The following is a 26,959-nucleotide window of genomic DNA, read 5'->3' on the forward strand; positions in this document are numbered from 1 at the left end:
ATGACCTGAGTCGAAGTCACTCGCTCAACCTACTGATCCACCCAGGCACTGCTAAATATTTTAAATATTTTCCAGTATTTTTAGTTTAGATTTTTTTTTTCAGTATGAGGAGTAGTCCAAATAGCCTGTTTCAGTTGGTGTTATTTTTCCTCTGAATAATTCAATATGCATTTCCTAGGAACAAGGACCTTCTCATAGACAACCTAGTTTAGTTTATAGAAATCCAGAAACTTAACAGTGATATAATACTCTTATCCAGTTCATAGTGTATATTCAAATCTTATCAATTTTCTCAATAATATTCTTTAGAAAAATGTTTAGGTCAGGGTCATGCATGGTTTTCATGTCTCCTTATTCTCCTTGAATTTGAAACAGTTCCTCTGTCTTTATGTTTCTTGACCTTGACATTTTTGAAGATTATAGACCTGTTATTTCATATAATTTCCCTAAGTTTTGTTTTGTATGATGTTTTCAGATGATTAGGTTCAGATTATGTATTTTGGGTAGGAAGATCACTGATGGTGTGTCCGCAGTTATTGATGTTTGGATTTTTGGTTTACCATATTGACACTCTGTCTACCAGTTTTCAATTTGGCCCAAGGGATTGTTCTTTTATTTTTTTTTCCTTTTCTAACTTATTTGAGTTAATCAAATATTTTTTTAGTGTTCCATTTAAAATTTTCTATTGGGTTTTCAGCTATCGCTTTCTGTATTTTTTTTTTAAATTTTTTTAAATGTTTATTTATTTTTGAGACAGAGAGAGACAGAGCATGAATGGGGGAGGGGCAGAGAGAGAGAGACACACAGAATCTGAAGCAGGCTCCAGGCTCTGAGCTGTCAGCACAGAGCTCAACGCGGGGCTGGAACTCACGGACCGTGAGATCATGACCTGAACCGAAGCCGGACGCTTAACCGGCTGAGCCACCCAGGCGCCCCGCTTTCTGTATTTTTTAAAATGACTTTTCTCTAAGGATTACTCTATCTTTTCTCAGTTGAGTTAAATTAATATTGTACTATTTCACTTAAAAATAAGAAACTTTTGAAATAGTTCCAGTGACCTCCCCTGTCCTTTGTGCTATTATTGTTATATATATTATATCTTTCTACATTACAAATAATTTTACCTTTAAGTGAGCATGACTTTTAAAATTATGAAAAGAAGGGGTGCCTGGGTGGCTCAGTCAGGTAAGTGTCCGACTTTGGCTCAGGTCATGATCTCACGGTTCCTGAATTTGAGCCCCATGTCAGGCTCTTTGCTAATGGCTTGGAGCCTGGAGCCTGCTTCGGATTTTGTGTCTCCCTCTCTCTGCCTCTCTTCTGCTCACACTCTGTCTCTCTCAAAAATAAACATTAAATTTTTTTTAGTTAGGAAAAGAAGTAGTATACATGTCTTAAATTTACCCACATATTTACTTTACCTGTTCTCCACATTTCTTCCTGTAGTCAGAGTTGCCATCTGGCATCATTTTCCTTTAGCTTCCTTGCACATGAAGAAATTCCTGTAGCTTTTTTTTGTAGTATGGGTCTGCTGGTTGTGAATTCTCTTCCTGTTTGGTTATATGAAAATGTCTTCATCACCTTCATTTTTGAAGGTTAATTGTCTTGTTTGTAACATTCTGACTGACAGGATTTTTTTTTTCTTTTATGGCTTTAAACATGTAATTCCCTTGTTTTCTGTTCTCTTTTTTTTTTTTTTTTTTTGATAAGAAGTCAGCTGACATTTGTATCAGTGTTCTCCTATATAATAGCGTATCTTTCGTTGGGACCAATTTTGAGTTTTTTCCCCTTATCTTTGAATTTTAGTAATTTGACTGTTACGTGCCTATGTGGTTTTCAATTGTATTTCTCCTACCTTCAGTACACTGAACTTCTTAGATGTGTAAGTTTATGTTTTTCAACCCATTTGCGGAAATTTGGGCCATTATTATTTTTTTTTTTTTCTGTCTCATTATCTCTCCCCTATTCTTCTGGGACTCCAATTACCTATGTGTTACGTTGCTTGATATTGTCCCGTGCAAGCCACTGAGGATTTGTTCTCTTTCTTTAATATTTTTTCTCTGTTTTTCAGATTGGATAATTTCTGTTGAGCTCTCTTCAAAATTGCTGACTCTTACATGGTCTCTAATACGCTGTTAAAACTATCTAGTGATTTTTTTCAGTTATTGTCCTTTTCAGTTCTGAAATTTCCATCTGATTCTTTTTTGTAGTTTCAGTTTCTATGTTGAGATTCTGTATCTGTTCATTCATATGACACTATTTTCCTTCAGATTCTTGAACATATCTCTAATACCTGCTTACTGCTTTTGTTCACTGATTCCAATGTCTGGTACATCTTGGGGTCAGTAACCTTTTTTTTCTTTGCTATGGGTCACATTTTAATTTCTGTGTCTATTGATTTCTTATATAGTGGACATAGTGAATGATGCATTGTAGAGATTCTGGATTCTGTTCCTCTGAAATGTGTCGACTTGTGTTCTACTAGGTAGTTATCTTAGGTTGACTTGTACGCCAAACTCTATCTCCTTTGAGGTATACAGCAGCACAAATCTCTGCTCAGTTCTTTTAGCTTCCAGCTGCTATTGTTGTCAGACCTCCTGAAGTCAGTGATCAGCCAAGAATTTGGTCACAGTTTATACACATTTTGAGGCTTATCTGTGGCTTCTTCCTTTCCAGAATTTCCCTAATTTTACAGCTGCTTTGCCAGCCCTAATCTTGGTTCTCTGAATCTTCAAACCAGTAAACTGTGGGGTTGTGCCCTCCCTGTGTTATGTGGATGAAGAAGTGCCCTTAGGTATAAAGCCACAGACTTGTAAATCTCACCCATTGCTGTTCCTATCTTTTTAGGGGTGACTTCCCTCCAGTTGCTTTCTTTTTTATTTTTATGTGTATTTATTTTGAGAGTGTTCACATGAGTGAGAGTGGGGGAGGGGCAGAGAGAGAGGGAGAGAGAGAGAATCCCAAGCAGGCTCTGCACTGTCAGCACAGATCCTGATATGGGGCTCAGTCTCACAAACTGTGAGATCATGACCTGAGCCAATCAAGAGTCAGACACTTACCCAACTAAGCCACCAAGGTACCCCTCTTCAGTTCCTTTCAAGGAACTTTTAAATAGTTCTTTCTTATTTTTTACCCAGTTTATAATTTGCAGGCATGAGCAAGACATCCAACTTGTATATTCTTATCTAAAGGAGGGGTAGTTCCACCAAACTATTCCACTATTAATGGAAGCCAGAACTTCCCTTCTTTTAAATTTTAACATATTTGAACTTATTTCCTCAAAATACATAGCTAATAGATTTAGCTATATTTTATAGAATAGATTTAGCTGATATTTATCCCCTTCCCTCAAAAAAAAAGTGTCAACTGTGTTAGTAGGATTTCATTTTCATTCTTGCCCTCAGTAGACCATATTTCAATTGAGAATTCATTTGTAATTTTAGTTCCAGGTTTGGGAGGTCTTTAGTTTTGAATGCCAGTTTATCAAGGGATAGTACTATGTATCTAACAGAAATTTGAAAAGGAGTGTGAAAGAGTCTCAATACCACTGCCGTTTATTTTAGCTTGTGACAAGATTCTCCAGTTTGTCTTGCTTAGGATTCTGCAATTTTAGGATTCTGTATGGTTGTTTTCGAGATTAAAAGAGAAAGCATAAACAAAACTGCTTCTCATGGCACAGAGTATATATTCTGTAAATGCTATTCCCACCCTCTTCACACTGATGATTGTCTTCATGGAAATACATACACAACATCAGTGCCCAACTCATTCATTTGGTTCTTAAATAGGACATATTTAAATCCATAGGTGAAAATACTAAATTAACCACAGCTTATATTTCTCTATTAACATAAAAAATGTTGAATGTGTTGTCAATATGGATATTCCCATAAAAAAACAAGTATCACTGAGTTTTAGCCAACGGAAATACATGCCAAGAAACATGTTGTTTTGTTTTGTTTTAAGAAATTTGAGGTTCCATTGTCTTCCAGGCAACAGTTATTGCCAACAAAGAGTCTGTTACCAATACGTTTTTGGGAGAGGGTTCATGGTGTGGGTGTGTGTGTGTGTGTGTGTGTGTTTAATTTTTAAATTTCACAAACAGTAAAATTTGTTTCTTGATGTACTATTCCAAGAGTTCTTAAGCATGAAATCTAAAGCCCTGTACATAAAAGGAAAAAAAATGATAAATTAGATTTTACCAAAACTAAAGGCTTTTGCTCTGCAAAAGACATTGTTAAGACCACCCAGCTGACTGAAAACTATAGAAAGCTTATGAAAGAAATTGAAGAAGACACACACACACACACACACACACAAAGGAAAAATATTCCATGCTCATGGATTGGAAGGACAAATATTGTTAAAATGTCGATACTACCCAAAGCAATCTACATATTCACCACAATCTGTATCAAAATAACACCAGCATTCTTCACAGAGCTAGAACAAACAATCCTAAAATTTGTATGGAACCAGAAAAGACCCTGAATAGCCAAAGCAATCCTGAAAAAGAAAACCAAAGCTGGAGGCATCACAATCCTGGACTTCAAGATGTATTACAAAGCTGTAATCATCAAGACGGTATGGTACTGGCACAAGAACAGACACTCAGATCAATGGAACAGAATAGAGAACCCAGAAATGGACCCACAAACGTATGGCCAACTAATCTTTGATAAAGCAGGAAAGAATATTCAATGGAATAAAGACGGTCTTTTCAGCTAATAGTGCTGGGAAAAGTGGATGACGACATGCAGAAAAATGAACCTGAACCACTTTCTTCCACCATACACAAAAATAAACTCAAAATGGATGAAAGACCTAAACATAAGACAGGAAGCCATCAAAATTCTAGAGGAGAAAGCAGACAAAAACCTCTTAATCCTTAGCTGCAGCAACTTCTTACTCAACACATCTCTGGAGGCAAGGGAAACCAAAGCAAAAATGAACTATTGGGACCTCATCAAAATAAAATTTTTTGCACAGCGAAGGAAACAATCAACAAAACTAAAAGGCAACCGGCAGAATGGGAGAAGATATTTGCAAATGACATATCAGATAAAGGGTTAGTATCCAAAATCTATAAAGAACTTATCAAACTCAACACCCAAAAAACAAACAATCCAGTGAAGAAATGGGCAAAAGACATGAACAGATACTTTTCCAAAGAAGACATCCAGATGGCTAACAGACACATGAAAAAATGCTCAATATCACTCATCATCAGGGAAATGCGAATTAAAACCACAATGAGATACCACCTCACACCAATCAGAATGGCTAAAATAAACAACTCAGTCAACAATAGATGTTGGCAAGGATGCGGAGAAAGAGTATCCCTTTCGCACTGCTGGTGGGAATGCAAACTGGTGCAGCCACTCTGGAAAACAGTATGGAGGTTCCTCAAAAAATTAAAAATAGAACTACCCTACAAATTGCACTACCAGGTATTTATCCAAGGGACACAGGTGTGCTGTTTCAAAGGGGTACTCCAATGTTTATAGCAGCGCTATCAACAATAGCCAAAGTATGGGAAGAGCCCAAATGTCCATCGACGGATGAATGGATAAAGAAGATGTAGTATATATATATGATAGAGTATTACTCGGCAATCAAAAAGAATGAAATCTTGCCATTTGCAACTACGTGGATGGAACTAGAGGGTATTATGCTAAACGAAATTAGTCAATCAGAGAAAGACAAATATATGACTTTACTCATATGAGGACTTTAAGATATAAAACAGATGAACATAAGGGAAGGGAAGGAAAAATAATATAAAAACAAGGAGGGGGACAAAACATGAGAGACTCTTAAATACAGAGAACAAATTGAGGGTTGCTGGAGGGGTTGTGGGTGGGGGGATGGGCTAAATGGGTAAGGTGCATTAAGGAAGACACTTAGGATGAGCACTGGGTGTTATATATAGGGGATGAATCACGGGAATCTACTCCTGAAATCATTATTGAACTATATGCTAACAAACTTGGATGTAAAATTAAAAAAAAAAAAAAAAGACCACTCAGCTGATCTCAGGAGTTTTAAACAGAGGTTTGGGGAAGCAGTGGCTGAAAGGAGATGGGCTTGTGTAGGAAGAGAGGATTGATTTTGGTCTTGAAAGAACCATTCTGGCTAATATTTATAGTGTAGTGGAAACAACTCAAATTGACATCATGCAGATTTGGTTTTGAAATCTGGCCCTGGCTCACTGTAGCTCTGTAACCATGGCAAGTTTGGAACAACATGAAATATGAATAAATTCTGTGTGTTTGTACACTAAGGATGATGCTATCTTTTTTGTCTACCTTTCTGTGCTCTTTTCTGAGGATCAGATGAAACCATGTATGTGAAAACACACTGAAGAATGTAACACTAATACAGGTAGGTGAGGGACTATTAATAGTTATTTCCACTCGCCCCTCTATGCTGATATGATCCCGTAACATTGTGTGAGAAAAATATTTAAGCAGTATGACCTACTACATATTTATATAGCAAATTTTTAAAAAGAGTCATTTTATTGTTAAAATCAAGAATAGACTCTTGAATACTGAAAATTCTCCAGAGCCAAAGAAGGTGAGTTTTAGACATCCTGACAAGTAGACAGGGGTGGGGTTCCTATTGAGATGGAAAGGTAGGGGGTTCAGGGAAGGTTCCACAGTGTTGTTTAAGCTACTTTGCATTTCTCTTTGTGGTCTCTGCCCTGGGGGACCCCTCCACTTTGAGGAAGGTGGAGTGATTTAAAATGCATCCACTTTAAGCTCCGGCTGACTCTGCAACTGGCTAATGGGAAAAGAAGTCTGTCGCCAGCCTATATTCTTTACCATACGAATTTATTGAGAAAGAAAAGAATGTTGAGAGATGGGGTAAGGGAAGGCAGATGACAGAGAAGAATGGCTTATAGGGCATGGATAGGAGAGGAAAGGTGAGGGATTTGAACATCCTGTCTGACACTCAGGCGGAGACAGATGTGGTTAGTTATAGACTGGGGGAGAAACAACATAACTTGAGCCCAGTAGGGTAATGGAGAATTTTTGCTGCCTGAGTCAGAGCGGGAAGCAAGGGCACAGGCTTCTAGATCTTGTTGCAGAAAGATTGATTCCGACAGCATATAATTTGCATCCTGGTTCCATGGGAGAAGAGGTTCATTGATGGGCACATATTCTCACAACCCTGAACCATGAATTGGAGTTTTCCACCTGAAAGAAGTAGAGATAGACTATAGTGAGCAGAAGGCTTCCTTCTCCCACGTTAGCCTTCATCCATGGTCCCCAGTGTCCCCATACAGGCACGACCAAGGTCTCCAGCTTGTATATTCTTCCACCCCTTCTCTTTCCATCCGCCTTTTCTGGGCCCTTCCCCATATCTGTTGCCCACTGCCTCTACTGAGGGACTAGACAAACCACAAGGGAAATCAGACAGTGTGGTTCACGGGAAATCAGGCAGTTTTGGTGATGAGGAGTGAGTATAAGAGTAGAGAGGTATGGGAATATACTAAGATAGTTCTGGCAACCTATGAACACTGACTGATAGACAATTCTTTATTCACTTATTCAATATTCACTAAATGCCTTCCATGAACTAAACATTGTGCTAAGTGCTAGGAACATATAGCCATGAACAAGACAGACATAGTCCTGAGCTTATGGTCAATGTGTCAACATCTCAAAGTGCAACTCACACATTTCTTTAATACAAAGAGATAGACAGTCTCCCTGTCTCCTTTTAAGACATCATAGGCTTGCTCTATGGAGGGCCTCTACCTCTCCATCAGTAGCTGGAATGCTGCTCTTAATTCTTGAAAGGATTAAGGTTCTCCTGAATCTCCAAGTTTCTGGGGAATCACAACTTGACCCCTCCTCAGACTCCCACCACTGCAACTACTCCCAAGAGTACTCAAGTTAGTGGATGTGTTTCCCTGGCAAAGATTGTATCATGAAGTCCCCACATACCTTCAAAGATCTTCTTTAACATGCACTGCTGGGAATTCTGAGTGGAGCAGACTCCCTCTCCACGAAGACATTTTCCTTGATCATTCATATATGAGCATGTGTGACAATTTAATATCGGGCCTGCCAATTTAAGATAAGCCTAATGAAATTCCCTGATGGTCCAGGTGTATAGCTATGAGTCACAAGGGGTGGGATGATGGGTAGCAAGGAGCCTGGATACCACACATTTCATTGCTTGGCTCTCACTGAGCATCTGAGGGCCCTGCGTCTGATAGAGCATAGTCTCTGTTCTGTATCTGAGGAAATGCCTTCATTCTTACCGCTTCATCTATGATTTTCATTGCTGAAGAATCCCAGACTGCTCCCTATATTACTGATGTTTGCTCCATACCCCCACTGGCTTCCTGGATATTTAGTTAGATGCCCTTCTGCCACATCTGACTCCAAAGGAGCAAAGTAGAACTTTTGTCACTTGACTGGCTCCCCTTTGTACTCCCCTGTCATGCTCTTACCCATACGGGACAAATGGAGTAAAAACTGATTAATAAGCTATGTTAGAATACTCTAACGTTGCAAACTCTGTAAAGGGTGATCAGTCTCCAATTTCAAACTGACCTTCAACAATGTCAGTTTGTCACAAAGGGCATTCTTTTTGAAATGCTTCCGTTTTGCCTCTTTTGCTATCTCCATTCCCAATTCCCTAGTTGAGGAAGCACAAAGAAATCGAAAGGATGTGGGCTGAAGAGTCAGGCTGACCCAAGTTTGAATCCAAGGATTGCTCCTCTCTAGCAATGTGATGTTAGCCTTACTTCTTAGAAGATTTGGAACACTACTACTTACGCAATGGGAAGAAATATGAAGTACTTATATTTGGTAATATCTTGAGACATCAAACTCTGGGTCTTGTTTTCCTTCCTTGGACAACCCTTTTTAGTAAGAGCTAAAACATTGCAGTTTTACTGGGAACTTACTTGTGGATCTAATAGACAAAAGTGTGCTCATGCTTTATTGTCCATGTTCAAACAAAACAGAGCCACCTAGCCAGGGCTAGATATCCACTTACAGAGTTTGCAAAGCATTCTAACATAGTTTGTTGGGGCAGATTTAGCATGAAGCTCATGGAGCCTAGTCTTCCACGAGCCCCTTCCAAGGGAGTGTATTCATAGTTTCTTATGTAGAATAAAGATGGGGGGACTGCTGGCATTTTGTATTTGTGTGTGTGTGTGTGTGTGTGTTTTAAAGAGGGCCCTCAAAACTGCTTAGCTCTCAGGGCCCCACAAAACCTGTATCCTGCCTCCTGGTATTATTATCAAGAGACGTAAAGAGCGTCTTTGAGAGAGCTCTTCGTGAAGTGTTTGTGAATTAGTCTCTCTTCCATACCATCTCCTTAAAGTTGGCTTTCTTGATGTTCTGCCTAGGTCACACCTGAAGTCAAGGACTAGTACCCATCCAGATGTGCCTCACCTGAAAAGGGGCCTCACCTGAAAGTGTGCTTGAAGGTGGAATGCCTGAAGGCTGTTCACCCGGTGGCTTTTCACCTGAAGCTTGTTCACCTGAAGCTTGTTGTTCACCTGAAGCTTGTTCACCTGACGCTTGTTCACCGGAAGCCTGTTCACCTGAAGGCTTCTCACTCAAAACTTGTTCACCTGAAGGCTTTTCAGCTGAAACCTGTTCACCTGAAGGCTTTTCAGCCAAAACTTGTTCACCTGAAGGCTTTTCAGCTGAAACCTGTTCACCTGAAGGCTTTTCAGCCAAAACTTGTTCACCTGAAGGCTTTTCACTGGAAGACTGTTCACCAGAAGTCTGTTCACCAGAAGTCTGTTCACCTGAAGGCTTTTCACCAGAAGTCTGTTCACCTGAAGGTTGTTCACCAGAAGTGTGCTCACCTGAAGCGTGTTCAACTGAAGCGTGCCCACCTGAGGTGTGCTCACTTAAACTGCTCTCGTCTGAAGAAGTCTCATACAAAGCCTCACCATCTGAAGGGTTTCCAAGTGAAAAGTACCCACCTGAAAATTGCTGAACGGAAGCCTGATGATCCATAGAACCGGGAGGTTCATCAGGCTGACCTGATGCTCCTGGGGTGGAGAAGGAGCAGAAGAGAGAGTGAAGGTGAGAGAAAGAATGTCTGGGATAAAGACTGCTTTTCGTATGCAGTAAGGCTAATGTTGTGGGATTCCTGGGTTTCCTGTGGGCCAGATCAGGCACCTGAAGATATTACAGATGTTGGGGGAACTCAGTGAATTACCCAAGAGACCATGAAGGTCAGAGGCGTTAGTAATGAAACACACAGAGACCAACCCTGGCATTTAAAGGAAGAATTTTAAGATCTGCGTTGTTAAGAAATGCACAGGGGGGCCCACTTGCCCATGTGCCAAAAGCACCTAAAGGGAAAATAACGTGCTCCCCCTGACAAAGCCAGCATTTGGAAATCAAAGTACCATCATCACTCACATAACCAGAAGTCCACCCCAGCCCTCCCTCCAGTGTCTCTGTGGGTGAAAGGCAAGAAGGATGAAGATATGAAAGGGAAAGAGAAGCTAAGTGGTTCTGGCTGGAATTTAACGTGGAAGGTTTTAACCTTGACAGGATAAATTTTAAATTAGGGATGACAAATATCTCAGGAACCCACAAAAATTATGAGACAGGATTTAAGACACTTTTATTTGGCAAATTCAGGTTCTTGCTCACACTCAGTCACCAATCCATGTGGGTTGGAGACTCAAAGTTGCCATCAATTATTGAGGTAAGGGACACCTGGGGGGCTCAGTTGGTTGGGCATCCGACTTCAGCTCAGGTCATGATCTCACACTCTGTGAGTTTGAGCCCTGTGTTGGGCTCTGTGCTAACAGCTCAGAGCCTGGAATCTGCTTCAGATTCTGTCTCCCTTTTTCTCTGCCCTCCCCTGCTCATGCTCTGCGTGTCTCTCTCTCCTTGAAAAATAAACATTAAAAAATGATTAAGATAAAAACATTCTTTGCTTATTTATTTCTGAATTGATATTCCTTGTGACATATACCATTTATATCCACTTCACTTCGTGTAGTTGTCATGAGTCTTCAATAAGATAAATTGTGAAGTTCCTAGTTTATTCCTTAGGTGCTCAACTTATTTTTCTCTCCTTCCCACTTTACACTGGGACTTAACAAAACTCTTAACTGGTCATTCTCTTCTGGCCAATTTCTTCTATCTTTAATCCATTTCACCAATGACCATCAGACAAACATTCTTTAAGTATGACTTTCATTTTGTTGGAATGTAGCACCAAACAATTTGATTATTACTCTTTGACTAGACTGAGTAACCCAGAGGAGAGTAGGTAGGCTACTGAGTTATTAATCCCAGCCAAAAGCTGAGAGGAATTACAAGATCTTCTGAGGCTAAGGTAGCCTAAGTCTCTAAAATACCCTTATCTCTGCAAGAGTTCTGCAATGATATATATATATATATATATATATATATATATATATATATATATACACATATATTCTGGGTGATTTGTAGTCCTTATAATCAATGACTTTCTGAAAGACTAGGAATAGAATACACTGATAAAGCAATTATTTGTTAAGGCTTTTGGGAGGTTTTTATTTTTATTTTTTAATTTTTTTAAATGTTTATTTTTGAGAGAGAGACAGAGAGCAAGCAGGGGAGGGGCAGAGAGAGAGGGAGACACAGAATCCAAAGCAGGCTCTAGGCTCCACACTGTCAGCCCAGAGCCTGACGTGGGGCTTAAACCCACAAACCGTGAGGTCATGACCTGAGTCAAAGTCAAACTTAACCAACTGAGCCACCCAGGCGCCCCTTGGGAGGCTTTTATTTTTAAAAGTTGTTACTGAAATATCTGCTTTGCTGATTCTTCAATATTTAAAAAAAATTTTTTTTTAATATTTTTTAGAGAGGGAGAGCACAAGTCAGGGGAGAGGAGCAGAGGGAGAGAGAGAATCTTAAGCCGTCTGCATGCTCAGCACGGAGCCCGACATGCAGGACTCAATCCCATAATCCTGGGATCCTGACCTGAGCTGAAATCAAGAGTCAGGCACTCAACCAATTTAGCCATGCAGGCACCCCTTATTCTTCAATATATTCTTCAAACTATTCTTCAATAGTTAACAGAAGTTTTAGTACAGAGATTTCTGATACAGAAAGGTTGAAAAAGCACACTAATTTCTTAGTCATTCTTATAGTTGATGACTTAACTGTTTCACCACGTGGCTGGCATTTCTGAGTCAATTTTTGAAAGTCTAAGAAAGTAAAAACCAAAATTCTTTGAGAACCAACATTACATTTGTCATTTAATTGACACCTCAGAGCTCACGGCCTCTCTCTTCTCCTCTAGGAGGAATGAGGGAGCACAGCCCTTCATGAATGAGGATCCTGAAAGAGGAAATACAATTGGATAGATAGAACATGGCTATGAAGGAGAGGCTCGTAAGGTCTCTGGCCCATAACTATGCTCTGAGATGGATTTCTAGGTACATCACATTCCCGTCTCCTTGTATCTTTCCTTGCTACATCAACTACATAAGGATCCCTTGCACTCAGTTAATTGGGACAAACCTTCAATGGACTTCCACAGAACTCCTAGACTTATCTTCTCATCTCACAGAGCAACAGGTTCAAATGGTGAGTGGTTGAAAGAAGTAGGAATGAGACTGTGCCAAGCCAGTGGGCTTCTCTGGTGGTAAAGCCATAACTAGGAGGAATCAATGGACTCAGGAGCTCTCAGAGTTGAACTCGTTTAGCTCTTCCTGATTCTGAGTCAGATTGGTTTGGGTAACTTTCTTCTTCAAGGGCTAAAAGACCTTAAAGAAGCCTCCTAGAGCCAATATAAGGGACTCACCTCTGGCAGATCCAACCAGATAAAGACTCATTAGTAAGAGAAACTTCTTCATCTGGATTTTGGGGAAGAGGGGACCCTGGTGTGGGGCACCCAAGAGCTGTGAAGTAAACCTGTGAGCAGAAGCTCCCAATACTAGGTTACAGCTTCTGGGAATTCTAGAATCTCAGAGACCACCCGTGTTGCCTCACAATGGGTTTGAGCTTTGAGGTTCTCCTGTAGGCTGCTCAGGCAGGAAGGCCCTCTAACAACCCACGGCAAATTGTGCCAATGAAGACTAATTTGCCATGTGTCAGGTGGTGTCTTGGGGCTCAATCGCTCTGCCCTATCTTTTTTTTTTTAAAACATCTTATTACCAAAATAACATACTCTCTTTGAAATAAAATTTAGAAGTTATTTACTCTCTTTCAAAAGTGTTTTTGACAATGAATTGTGATTGGCTGATTATTATCTATTTGGCTCTTTAAATCAGCCTTTTTTGGCTCTGTAGGCTGACCTCTATTGACTCGATCACCTGAATGCTAGCTGGGTTTGGCTGCAGACTAAATTTAGCCTTTGGAAGATTGGAGGCGGAAACACACACACACACACACACACACACACACACACACACAGATTGAGATTGAAATATTTCTTCTTTTCCTGCCACAGACACTGGTTGGATCTTGACATGGCAAAGCTTCTACAGCTCCTGCTCTTCACCAGGCAGTGGTAACATTTTGGTTTTGGCAAATACATGATATGGGCACAAATAGAGATTGACAAGGGATCGTTGAGAGCTGTGCCTTGAGCTGTAATTTCCGTCAAGGGGGTAGAAGATGGATGCAATGAGGCCTCCACCTGGTATATTGGGGATTGGGTGGCAGAGATCCCCTGGCCCTCACCTCCTACTTCTTCCCTACCTTCCTCCCTTGTAGCACTTTGTTACATGTACTACTGGATGCTGGACCCAGAATAGATGTATTTGTCACTCATAATTATGTGTTTAATATATGTCTCCTCCATTTGACTCTAAACTCCTTGAAAGCAGGGTCCTTGTCTGTCTTGATCACTGTAGTATCCCCACTACCTAGCAGCAGGTTTGCCACAGAATACATACTTAATAAATGCTTCCTGAATGAAGGAATGGATGAATTGTCTTTCTAGACAAGCTCTTCCTCCCTCTTCATCCTACATCCATCCCAAGCCCTACCCATAGCCAACTTCTAGCTCTTCTCTGAATATGCAATGGTCTCTGCCTTTTCCTAGTGCTCCTCCCCACTTTTCCTGAAATTGTACTTCTCCATCCCGTCTTCCTGATGAGAATTCTTACTCTTCACACACTCCCTAAGAAGCCTTATCATGTCCACCATCACCTACAAATTGAGGGCTCCTCATATCTGCAAGCTGGCCCACAGAGCCTTCCCTCCTTAGTTCAGATCCAGATTTCCAACTACCAGCTGGACGTTTCTACCCAAGTATTCCCACAACATCTCAAACTCAACATTCGTAATACCGAATTCATCATTTGTACCCCAATTCCGTTCCTGGGACCTTTGGTTCAGTAACGGGCTCCTCCTTCTCCCACTCCTCACACAATACATCAATTTTACCTCTAACTACTTCTTCAGTTTATCAGCCCTTCTCTACTCCCACTGACACAACCCAAGTTCAGGCTCATCCCTCCCCTGCACCACTGAAACAGCTTCTTCTCGGTCTGTTGTCCTCATCAGAATTTTCCTTTGTTCTGTCGCCATAACTGACTTCTAAAACTAAAATCCTGAGCAATGAAGTTCTTCCTAACCTGCTGCAGAAACTCCAAACAAAGATGTCCAAGATCAGGCTTCTCCACCTTCGGTTTCCACAGCCTTACAGCCCTGCCAGTCGCACAGCACACAAACAGATGGTTAGACTCAGTCCTTTTGAGACCACGCATTCTTGAATATGGCACGAACCTGAGAAGGAGAGGCCTGTTCAAAGGTGGGGACATCCTCTGTTTGGCTGTCTGTATAGATTTGTTCCTTCTGTGATATATCAACTCAAGTCAGGGATGGGCTGTGTGATATTATCACTGGGAATTGTGTGAGTAAAGGGATACAGCAATTTCTACCTTTCACTTTACCAGCTTCTTTGCATGATAGTGACTTAACCCGTGGTGTGCTGGGAGCTGGCTTGAACTGGCGGATGAGAGCTGATGGTGAAAGTTCAGGAATTTTACAAGCTACTTGTCGAACACAGCTATTATTATTTTTTTCAATGTTTATTTACTTATTTAGAGGGAAGAGCACACACGAGTGAGCACAAGCAGGGTAGGGGCAGTAAGGGAGGAAGAGAGGGAGAATCCCAAGCAGGCTCCGCACTGTCAGTGCAGAGCCTGATGCAGGGCTCGCTCTCATAATCCATGAGATCATGACCTGAACTGAAATCGGGAGTCAGACGCTCAACTGACTGACCCACCCAAGCACCCTAAACACAGATATTATTAAAGTTAACATATAAACTGACAAATCATATTAGAAACAGAGGTAAAAAATACTAAAAACCTCATCAATTCTTTATTATTTTACATTTTACTATTATCTGTGCTTATAATGTTATTTAGTACCCTTGTTTGCTGGAAATACTATATAATGGTGGGCACGTGTCTTCTCAACGTCCGATTCAGCGATGTCAGGATGGTAGCTGGTAATTGCCATTTGCACCATGGAAATCTATAAATGCTACAAATCGGGACCTTTTTCACTAGCCTCACCCCACGCGCACCCCAGCACACCAGGAGGCTGAATCCATGTACTGTAACCTGGGGAAGGTGGCCAACTTTTCAGGACATTGAAACTTTTCAGAACTTTTCAAGACATTGAAACCTTGCAAATTCCTTCAGCATAGGAACTCATATCTAACAGGACAACTGATAAGTATTTTTAAAACTAAAAGCCAGGAATTCTGTGGTTGAAGCCAGATAAGGAATGATAGTTTGTGCTAATGGTTGCATCCAATGGATGCAGTCTTTTGTCCCCACTGGTTATTGATAAAGGTTATTAGTAGCCATTGTACAAGGGCCTGCTCTTCCCAGCCTGGGAATTCTGCCACCTATGTGACAAACTTAGGTCTTGCCCTGGAATGTTTCCTGAGGCTAGGACCCTGATGCCCAGGACTCCGCCTTCACTGTATGCATCCACAGCTATTCTTCTGATTCCTTGGGAACCAGGCCACCTAATTTTTCATTTTTTTTAAATTTTTTTAATGTTTATTTTTGAGAGAGAGAGAGAAGGTGAGGGGCAGAGAGAGGGAGACACAGAATCCGAAGCAGGCTCCAGGCTCTGGGCTGTCAGCACAGAACCCGACACTAGGCTCGAACCCATGAGCCGTGGTGAGATCATGAGCTGAACCAAAGTTGGACCATTAACTGTTAACCAACTGAGCCACCCAGGCACCCTGTGGCCACCTTCTTTTTAAATGTTTATTTTCTTTTGTGATAGAGGGAGTATAAGCCAGGAGGGACATTCCTTGACAGTGTTCAGAAGGGGGTTGACTGCTTTCTGATATCACCATGAGTTGTGATGATTTTGTCAAGCTTTATGTAGTTTGTATTAAGAAAGCAAAAATTTTTTTTTCCAGATCAGTGTTCTTCTTATTTTTTAAGTTTGCTTATTTTGAGAGAGAGAGAGCATGAGCAGGGGAGGGGCAGAGAGAATCCCAAGCAGGCACCTCACTCCCAGCCCCCCACTGGGGCTTGAACTCCCGAATTGGGAGATCACGACCAAGCCCACGAGTTGGAAGCTTGATCCACTCGAGTAACCCAGGCGCCCCTCCGCATTGGTGTTTTAAAATTACACTCAGCCGGGCACCTGGGTGGCTCAGTCGGTTAAGCCTCTGACTTCGGCTCAGGTCATGAGGTCATGATCTCGCGGTTTGTGAGTTCGAGCCCTGGAGTCTGTGCTGACAGCTTCTGTGTCTCCCTCTCTCTCTGCCCCTCCCTTGCTCACACTCTGTCTTTCACTGTCTCAAAAATAAATAAATAAATAACATTAAAATTACATTCAGCAGTGTATAAATGAACAAAAATCTCTAGTCTGGCATGCAGCCTGCCTGGAAGATTACCCCAAATCTGCTTTTTCAGGTTTAGTGATTTATTTAGCACCAATGCAGGCACGTATCCATCTCCGTGAAATCAGGAGATTCCCGAGTCTGCGCTCACACCGCATTCAGGGAAGTGGTCTCGAGTCCGGAAAATCCTGGCGTCACGTGCCCCACCCCTCCAGGTTCCTCAGCTCACCTGAATCTCAAGAATTCTTGGGCTGAGCAAGGCGGACACGATTCTCCCGTTAAAAGCTAGGGGGGCATGTGACCAAAAGAAGCCGTGAAAGGACGTGGCTCCCCCAGCGGGGCCAGTGGAGGTGAGCGGAGACCCGGAGGCGGGTGGGGAGGCTGGGGCTCCCACCAGGCGCTCTGTTCACTCCAGGGTCTGTGGAAGCCCAGCCCTCAGCTCCCATTGGTGGCCGCTTCTCGCCGGGGGTGGGGGTGGGGATAAAGCCAGATACTCAGGGGCTGACGCCAGTGGCTCTGTCCCTCCTTCTGTGGCCTGGTCCGAGATGGGTGCGCGCCTCCTGCTGCTGGGCCTCTCCTTGTTGCTGGGCTTCCTGCAAGGTGAGCCAGTGCAGGGCCTCTGGAAGGACCTTGGGCACTGGGGCTGGGTGCTCTGTGCGTTGGTGGGTCAGGGGGAGGTGAGGAGCAAGGCACCAGGGCCTAACCTTAACCTCAGAGGCGATCGTGGTCCTTACCTCCTCGCCCCACTGTTTTTCCTCGTCTCTGCCTCCCCTCTCCGATGCTTCCTCCACTTTTGTCACTGCTTTTTCCTTTCTCGTTTCTCCCCTCTTGCCACTTTTACTTCACCTCCTTCCCACCTCAGTTCTCATCCGATACTCCCCAGTTCCTCAAGATTTCTTGCCGAGAGCCCTACATTTGCGTAAAAGGGAGCAAAGAAGGTTCTTTGTGGGTGGCGAAGGCAGTGGGGGCCGTCCAGAAGGATTGGGAAGATCGGTGACAGGCCATATGAGGGGGGTTGGCAGAGCTGCGATGTAGGACTTGACCTTCAGCACAGTCCGTCCCTGGGAGTAGAGGGGCATCCTGTCGTACTGGCCCGCTTGCCTCCTCCCAGGGGTGTGCCAAGCACCCAGAAATCCCCTGCTCTCAGCCACCTCTTCAGGCCTGGGAACCAGCCCCCTCCAGGCTGCGTGTGGCCCAGAAGGTGTGCTCCCTGCTGATCTGCCAGGAGGCAGTGGTGGCCGAGGCTCATCGTGCGGGTTTTGACTTTCCAGCTCTACCATGTCTCCAGTGCCCACGAGTCAACGCCAGTGGGGTTTGCGAGACTGGGGAAAGTGTCTGCGAGACTCAAGGCAGCCAGCGGTGCTTCCTGAGGAAGGTCTACGAAGGTAGGTGGGTCCTGAGAAGTCACCTGGGTGACCCTTGCCTGATCCTGTGGGAGGTGGCTCTCAGGAGCCCTGAGGGCAAAAGCAGAGAGTTTGGGAAGGAAGTTTTTCTTAAACAGTTGGAAGGGGATTTCCTGGACCCGGTGCTGGACTGCCACTAGCCCTTGACTGGACCAGCAGACCTGTTAGGAGAAAAAGTGCTTGTTGAGGGGTCCCTGGGTCGTTGGGCCATCCCCATGCTACTCAGGGGTGGGAGGGACTGGCTAAGAAAATTCCAGGGGAGCTTGTGTGTGGTAGTGCTTTTGGGAACTGGTGGCCTTAGTTCAGGCAAGGTAAGGGGTTGGAGCAAGATGGCCCACGAGGGGCTCACCTCTGTCTTTGCAGGGTGGCCAATGTCCCTTATTACCTGGCAGCCCGACTCCTTAGGACTATGTGCTGTTTCTCCTTATTCTCTGAATCCCCCATTCTTTCAACAAATGTTTATTGCTTTACCTCTTAAGTGGCAAACACTTTTGAACTTGGAAGTCACAAATCCGAGGTCCTCTTGTCTTGTCTTCCTCTCCAGATGACAGGCTCCTGTATGGATACCAGGGCTGTGGGGACCTGTGCCTCTCCATGTCTTTCTTCAGACAAAGTGTTCAAGTGGATTTTGTATGCTGCAATGACACCCCTTTCTGTAACAGATTTTAGAGACTTGGCCCTTTAGCCCTTTTCTCCCATTTAGCCCTTTTCTGTACTCCTGCAGCCTCAAAGGACGGGGCCATCCTTCCCCAGCACTGTTCAAGCCCCGAAGCCTGCTCCTACTAAGCTACGGGTGGTGACGTTTCCACAGCTTCACCCACCAGACCGATGCTTCCTGTTTCCCATCGCCCCTGCTGCTCTTTTTCTCAGATTCCTGTCTCCCCCCCCCCTTTCTCTCTCTGTACCCACATCCCTCCTCGCTTCCCCTGTCATTGGCTGGCATATAACAAACTCTCCCTCCTCCCCCTTTTCCTTCCTCTGACAAATATTTTCTGACGGCTAAGCCCGGGAGTTCGATGCTGATTAGAGAGCAGTGAATAAAACAGACCTGATCTCTGTCCTCAATCAATGTGCCTTCATTTTAGTGGCTCCTTTTCTGCCAGGTGACCAGGGTCACAATAGCTCCAGTATCTTGCCTCGTTCTTACTCACAGGACTTAAGGCTGGAAGGGACTCCTTCGCCAGCCCCTCTGTCACACACACACACACACACACACACACACACACACACTCTTTTTCTCTGTCTCCCTCAGTCTTCCCCCCTTTCCACTGTGTAGCTTTTTCTGAATAAATCTTGCATCGTGGTGTTGCTTAGATTTTTGTTTTTATGTTTAAATTAAATGAGTAAATATTCAATTTAGGAAAAATATAAAATAGTGATCAGAATAGACAACCCCACCCTACCATGCAGAGACATACCTTGTTTTAGGGCTTATGGTATAACTCCTTAAGTTATCACATTTGCTTAAAATAAAGTGCCTTTTTTTCCTGCTGTGTTCAAGATTTGCTCTCTATCTTTGGTTTTAAGCAGTTTGATGTTTGTGGTGATATTGTTTTCAGTGTTCATCTGTTACAGATTCTTTCAGCTTCTGTGGGTCTGTGTTTTGCTGCTTTTCATTATTTTTCGGAAATGGTGCCTATTATGTTTTTAAGTATATATTCCACCTCATTTTCTGTTTCTTCTCTGTCTGGGCAACTAATTGAGTATGTTAGAATGTTTGGTATTATCCTGCAGCTCTTGGATGCTGTGTGCTGGTTTATTATTGTTATTATTTATTACTTTATTATATCTCCTCATGTTTCAGTCTAATTTCTATTGCCCAATCTTCAAGTTCACTGATTTTTTCCTCCACTGTATTGAGTCTACCGATGAGCCCATGACAGAAATTCTTTACCTCTGATATTGTGTTATTTTATTTCTAGCATCTCCGTTTGACTCTTTCCTAGAGATTCCGTTTCTTCTTTCAAATCCTTCATCTGTTCATGCATCCTAACTTTTCTGTTCAATCTTTTTAACATATTATAGTTAATGTCCCTGATTAATAGTTCCAACAACAGGCCATTGCACAGTTCAGTTATGATAGTTACTTTATCTCTTAACAATGGGTTGGAGCTTTTTTTTTTTTTTGCTTTTTTGTGTTTGTAATTTTTATTTTATTTATTTTTTTAATGTTTATTTTTTTTTTTAATTTTTTTTCAACGTTTTTTATTTATTTTGGGGACAGAGAGAGACAGAGCATGAACGGGGGGAGGGGCAGAGAGAGAGGGAGACACAGAATCGGAAACAGGCTCCAGGCTCCGAGCCATCAGCCCAGAGCCTGATGCGGGGCTCGAACTCACGGACCGCGAGATCGTGACCTGGCTGAAGTCGGACGCTTAACCGACTGCGCCACCCAGGCGCCCCTAATGTTTATTTATTTTTGAGAGAGAGAGACAGAGACCGAGACAGAGTGTGAGCAGGGGAGGGGCAGAGAGAGAGAGGGAGACACAGAATCCAAAGCAGGCTCCAGGCTCTAAGCTGTCAGCACAGAGCCTGATGCTGGTTTTGAACCCACAAACTGCGAGATCATGACCTGAGCTGAAGTCGGACGCTTAACTGACTGACCCACCCAGGCACCCCTGTGTTTGTAATTTTTAAATCAAATGTTTGGCACTGGGGGTAGAATCGTAGAGCATGAGGTAACTATTACTGACACCTAGAAATGGACATGCTTATTTTTATAATTTTTTAACTTTATTTATTTTGAGAGAGAGAGAGAGAGAGTATGAGTGGGGGAGGAACAGAGAGAGAGAGAGACAATCCCAAGTAGGCTCAGTGCAGAGCCTAACACGGGTCTCGGTCTCGCGAATCATGAGATCATGACCTGAGCCAAAATCAAGTCAGAGGCTTAACCAACTGAGCCACCCAGGTGCCCTGGTGCTTCTTTTTGAGTGAGACTGTCATTGTGAGGGGCTGAGGCAATCTAGTCGGACATTGTGACTGGTTACATTTTATTGTTGCTATTGTTACTTTCCATGTGCCCCAGGCTTCACACTCCTCCAGTGATGGAATGTTGTTTTCTTGTGTCAGGGAGGGTTTTTCTTTCTGTTCATGCCCTCTTCCCAGCTACCAGACATCCCTGTATTCCTGCACAACCAGGTCTCTCTCCAAGCTTATACTCTAATGTGGCGGAGGAAAACCAATTTTCCCTCTACCTATCTGGATTCTTGGCTAAGACTGCCCTGTAAGACAAGATTAAAGAAAAACAGAATTTTTTTTTTTAATTTTTTTTCAATGTTTATTTATTTTTTTGGGGACAGAGAGAGACAGAGCATGAACGGGGGAGGGGCAGAGAGAGAGGGAGACACAGAATCGGAAACAGGCTCCAGGCTCTGAGCCATCAGCCCAGAGCCTGACGCGGGGCTCGAACTCACGGACCGCGAGATCAGGACCTGGCTGAAGTCGGACGCTTAACCGACTGCGCCACCCAGGCGCCCCAAGAAAAACAGAATTTAATAGCATGCTTGCCTCTTGTATACATGGGAGATTCCCAGGCAAACTGAGTGACTCTTCTCCAAACAGGCTCAAACCACCACCTTAAATACCATCCCCAGCGAAAGACAAAAGAAGACATTGCAGGGAGAGGGCGGCAGTTACCAGAAAAAGCATAATCAACAAGGGTAAGGTTGTTGTACAGATTTAAGTCGTTGCCTTGTCCACTGTAAGACTTTCTAGAGATTTTAGTCATCTTCTTCCTGGTACACAGAGGGAGACCCCCTTACAAATGGAAGTTTCCCTTATGAATGTACGTACTCAATTTTCAGAGCTTTTCCTATGTCTGCTGTGTCTTAAAAATGACCAGCTTAAAACAACCCTTATTCCAAAGACACTTATTTTAGGGAGCCATATTCTGCTCCCCTTCACTCCTCTCTCAGCATGATAATGCTGCTGCTTATCATTTGGTGCTGAATTTGTGGTTATGAGTCTCTGTTTTCCTGGTTCAACTGCTATCTGAGCCTGTCTCAGAATGCCTGGGCCACTTTCAGTATGCCTGCCCCTCCTTTCTGTGGATTTCTGCCTCGTTCTAGGGCTAGTCTTAGGAGATAGTTTTTGGCCTTCTCAAAGCAGCAAAGATTTAAGAAAAAAAATGTTTAATGTTTATTTTTGAGAGAAAGAGAGAGAGACAGAGTGTGAGTAGGGGAGGGGCAGAGAGCGAGGGAGACACAGAAGCTGAAACAGGCTCCAGGCTCTGAGCTGCCAGCACAGAGCCCGACGCGACACGGGGCTCCAACTCATGAAACTCGAGATCGTGACCTGAGCGGAAGTCGGATGCTCCATCGACCGAGCCACCCGGACACCTCAGAAGTACAGATTTGTAAAAAATTGTTGTTTTACTTATCCTTATCCCAGCCACAATAGGACTTTGTGTCCTATGGTCAGGATTTTCTGCCCTTCTCCCAAAAATGTAAAGCATTTGCTTTAGAGGAAAAAAGGTCAAAGAAAGTAAGGGGGGCTGTGTGTCTTTTTTCAGCAGCTGCCGATCAGGTCTTGCGAGTCTGCAAGGCCTTGGGGTGGAGGGTGGGTCCGCCTTGCTTCTGATCTTTCTCATTAGCTCTGGGTAGAGATCTCTGGAATACAGGTTGTAAGCAAGTACAAAATACTATTAGGTCTGAGGCCCTCATTTCTTTCCTACTGACACTTGAGTCCTCACTTGGTTTTTAATGCTTATTAAAAGCTTAGCTAGTCAATTCTTATGCCTTTTCTTTTCTTTCTTTCTTTCTTTCTTTCTTTCTTTCTTTCTTTCTGAGAGAGAAAGAGAGTGAGATCATGGGCTGGGAAGGGGCAGAGGGAGAGGGAGAGAGAATCTTAAGCAGGCTCCCTGCCCAGTGCAGAACTCGATCTCTGACTGTGAGATCAATGACCTGAGCTGAAATCTAGAGTTGGATGGCCAACTGACTGAGCCATCCAGGTGCCCTGCTTTTGTGTTTTACTCGGCTTTTATGGAGGCTACTTCTTTCCTCTGTGCTCTGCCACAGGTAAGCCAGTTTGTGTGTCTACTCACAGCTACCACGACTACCCATTTAATCAGTCTGTTCTTAAAACTGGCCCTTAAAAAATGTGGGGTTTTTTTGAGGCTTTTTTAGGGGCCCCATTCTGGGTCCTTTCTTGTCTCTATAAGCAAATTGACAGAGAAGAACTATTTTACTCAATTCGTTCTTCTAGACTGCTTATATGATTTTTGGAGATCTCGGGCTCTGAGGCCAAAGTCAGCTCAGTCCTGAGAGATTCATTTCTTTGAAGTCTCACCCTGACTCTGTCTACAAAGGATCCAGTCCAGAGGACTCTCCCAGTTCATAATGTTTGCCTCCCTGGATTATGAGGGATTGAGAGCTGAACCTCTGGACATCAGAGCCTACTGCCTATGCAGTGGTTCTTTTGAGAAAGAAAATGAACATTAACTACTGTCATAACACAAACTACAAAAGTTAAACCATGACAAAAATCTCACTGTGGGAATACAGGGAAAGACTGCCATAGTTTCCCGCTGGGTGAGTCAGGCCTGCAAACACAAGGTGGAAACCATACTCCCCTAGCATTTGTTATCTTGATGGTATGGAAGCCAAAAGCCAGTTGCCCCAAGATGTACCACTCCGGCATGCAGATTATTTTGAGCTGAAACAATCAAGGCCCAAAATACTCAGGAAGAAATTTTGACTTTCCTTCTAAATGCCTAAAAAGAATTTAGATAGAATACTTGTTCCAAGAAGAAAACTATTACCATAGATAACTACATTATAATATGAACTAGGAATAGTAGACAGGGAGGAATTTAGCAAAGTCTGTTTGCTAAAATTCCTCTCTACCTCCCATTGTTTCTGTATGGCCCAGCAATAAATTTGCTAATAAATTTGCTAATAAAACATTCGCTCTTTCTCAACTTCCTGTGAATTGTCTTCTTTCCCTTTGAAGTCCCAGACCCCTACTCCCTTCTCCTCAGTTCAGGATAACATAAATATGTCATTGTGCCTAACTATCCTTGAAATCTCATGTCTATGTGAACTCCCCGTATGTACGTGAGTAAATTTGATTTTTTTCCTCTGTTAATCTGTCTCATGTCAACTTAATTCGTAGACCACCTATAAGAATCTTGAAGGGCATAGGAAAATTTTTCCTCCCCAACAGTGCATTTGGGGGAAGAGGCTCTGCAATGTGAAATATTTATGATTAGCAGAATGGGTGAGAAGTTCTGAAATAATGAGGAGACCAGCTAGCTACATGGCCTACGTATGTCGCTGACAGGAAGTGCAGGTGGCTGACGTGGGGACAGCTGCACAGGGTAGGTTCTCTCCCCAGGCTCACAGGGTCAGGATAACCTGAGATTACAAGTGAAGCTGGTAGACAGCAGGCTTTTCATCCGGGTCCCACACACACATCAGCATCTCCCGAAGACCAGCTAGCAGTGCTCCCAGGAGGTCCCGCCAGGCCTGGGTCTCTGCCCCGCCAGGGGCTCTGCCCGGCCCCTCTCCTCTCACTGGAGCATAGAGACAAGCAGGGGGTTCTACCAGCGAGCAGAATCCTATAACCTGTTTTCCTTTTGTAGAACATTCAACTCTAGGACAAAAACTATTTTGTGGCAGGATACTTAGCTGGCCTACGAAACTCTTTTTGTCTTTCCTCTCTCCCCTTCTCACATAGCTTCCACTTTCTTCTAAGAAGTTTCCAGTCCATTTTATGCCTGCCCTCAGGGAGTATTTTGGGGAAACACAAACCAAAGTAGTTTGAGAACACGCTTCTCTACTGGTTTCTCTGGAAGCCTGAAGCCCTTGGCAGGATTGCCCAGATGGAGGGGAGAGGTTGGATGCCTGGGGGTCTTTAGGAGAATGGGGTCACTTCTCTCACCTTGTTTCTGGCAGCGCCTGCAGGAGCGGGTGACCTCACAGGGGTATGGCTGATGGTAACTCAGAAGGTGGCCCCTCATCCCCATGGATTTCAGATTCACCAGGAACCAGTGGGGCCCCAGCCTGAAACCAAAACGGACCGGGAACATCAGCATGGGTAAATATTTCCCCTGTAAGTTCTGGAAAAAAGTCATGAACTTCCAATGATGTGTCTCTTTAGACATTCTTCCCAGAGGAAATGAGAGGTGGGGTGAAGCCCCAAAATAACAGAGATGGAATTATTTACCACCCAGGCAGTTGGGTGGGTGTCAGATTAGAGATGACTTTAAGAGAATGAGAAATGAAGTTTCTCTTGGACACGAGGTTATACTAACAACACATCCATACTTACTATGCCTATACTTCTTGCCCTAGTAGACTTTCAGAGAGTCCTCAAAAATCACGTGTAAGTAAATTTATTTTCAATTCAGGTGAGTCTGAGCCCCCTCCTAGTTTCTTAGGTCTTGTCATACCTCCCTTGAATGTTGGACAACTAAGGCCCTCACACAGTGCCATCCTATCCCTGGTCCTATATTTTCTGGTAAACAAGGCTGTGTGATTGGTGTGTGGGAAGGATAGGGACAGGGTAGGAACCTTCTCAGAACTTCCTGCACAACTCAGATTTTATGCCTAAGGAATTAAGGAGGTGTGATCACTCCGATGCCTCAGATCCTAGGGGCAGCCGGTGTAGCACAGGTCTCCTGGTCACAGCCTGGGTGCTTGTCCTGCCTCCCTTACACTCAGAGATGTGCCAAGACTGGACTCACTTGTAGTGCAGGCTACTGGGGGGATGGTCTTCTTCCCACACAGTCTATCAAAGGAAATACCATCCAAGCCCACTGCTGCCAGAACCCCCACTGCTCTCTGGGATGTTGAGGCAACTGGAGCCCAGAGAAGGAGGGGCCAACAAGAAAGTGCCTATGGCTCTGAGTGTTTCCTAAGGAAGGAACAGTAATGTTCCAAGTAGACAGTGTGTTGGTCCTAGCGTGCACCTGCTTGTAGAGGCAGCAGGATGCCCAGCTTCTGTTTATCCCCTCATGTTCCCTGTTCCTCCCAGATGCGGACAGGCTAGAAAGCAAGGGTTAGGGTGATGGTCCTTGTGGTCTTGGTCTCTGTGTTCCTAGTCCTGCTACCTGGAACTCATGTTGATCTGGGAGAAGCCCGAACATAAATGTTCTTTTCCTGATCCTGAGGGAGACGGCAAAGACTGAGAAGGGCAGAGAGTATTGTACCTTGTGGCAAAGATTCCTTTGTCGACCAGAGGACCCAGAGGTAGGCCTCGTGGCTGCAGTTGTCCATGAAGGGTAGGTGGTCTTGGGGCAATGGGAGCGGGGTCCACGTTTTCAGTGGCAGAGGTTGGGAGATCCAAACTGAGAAAGAGACGAGGCCGGTGGTGTCTAAGGCTGTAGAGAAATCACAGAAGAGTTGGGCCCTGCTGATGAAGTTGGTAGAACAGCCAAGAAGGGGACAACCCTTCCCTTGTCCTTAAGGGGTCAAGAGTCAGCAGAAAGTGGAAAGGAGAAAATTGCACCAATGCTACAGAGAAGTAACAGAATGGCTTCATGTGCTCTGGGAGGCTCCTCCTCACAGGGCCTCCTGAGGCCAGAGGGGTGGAGAGTCCGGGGGACAAAGAGCAAGAGGGGGACATGAATTTCCCCTTGGCTGAATCCGCCACTGCTGTGTCAGGGGGGACCTGAGGAGACTTCTGGGGAAGTCTCCACACCAGCCACGATCGGGGTGTTGGCTCAGGCTGCGGTGTGTGTGTATGTGGGTGGGGTGGGGGAGGCCAAACCCCAGGTGTGTCTGAGGGATTCGCCACTTGGG

The 26,959-nt window shown here is 43.7% G+C and overlaps 1 protein-coding gene across 4 annotated transcripts; it reads right to left on the reverse strand.

The window, feature by feature from the left end:
* Positions 1-7,074: 7,074 nt before the first annotated feature.
* On the reverse strand, positions 7,075-12,844 carry ACRV1 (acrosomal vesicle protein 1). 4 transcript variants are annotated; one of them, XM_047072500.1, is made up of 7 exons: positions 12,793-12,844; positions 9,959-10,027; positions 9,711-9,868; positions 9,491-9,575; positions 9,434-9,460; positions 7,953-8,072; positions 7,075-7,199 (listed from the first exon to the last, which is right to left on the reverse strand). In XM_047072500.1, the coding sequence occupies exons 1-7, from the start codon at positions 12,842-12,844 to the stop codon at positions 7,075-7,077; spliced, it is 636 nt and encodes a 211-aa protein (XP_046928456.1). The 4 variants fall into 4 exon arrangements, with proteins under 4 accessions (XP_046928456.1, XP_046928457.1, XP_046928454.1 ...); XM_047072501.1 differs by having other exon boundaries at positions 9,434-9,575; positions 9,711-9,808; XM_047072498.1 differs by adding an exon at positions 9,621-9,665 and having other exon boundaries at positions 9,434-9,575; positions 9,711-10,027.
* Between the last annotated feature and the right edge of the window lie 14,115 nt (positions 12,845-26,959).

This window comes from Lynx rufus, unplaced genomic scaffold (assembly GCF_022079265.1).
Source record: "Lynx rufus isolate CCGP_SWC_20201006 ecotype Redwood Valley unplaced genomic scaffold, mLynRuf1.p SCAF_9, whole genome shotgun sequence".
NCBI classification, from domain to species: domain Eukaryota; kingdom Metazoa; phylum Chordata; class Mammalia; order Carnivora; family Felidae; genus Lynx; species Lynx rufus.

Coding starts and splice junctions, on each gene's coding strand:
- ACRV1 (XM_047072498.1), bottom strand. CDS start 12,844: ATGAAGAAGTTTCTCTTACTAATGAGTCTTTATCTGGTTGGATCTGCC. Junction 8,073..9,433: donor ACCTTCAAGCACACTTTCAG/GTGAGGCCCCTT, acceptor TTAAATTGGCAG/GCCCGATATTAAATTGTCAC. Junction 7,200..7,952: donor GTTAAAGAAGATCTTTGAAG/GTATGTGGGGAC, acceptor TACTTCTTTCAG/GTGGAAAACTCCAATTCATG.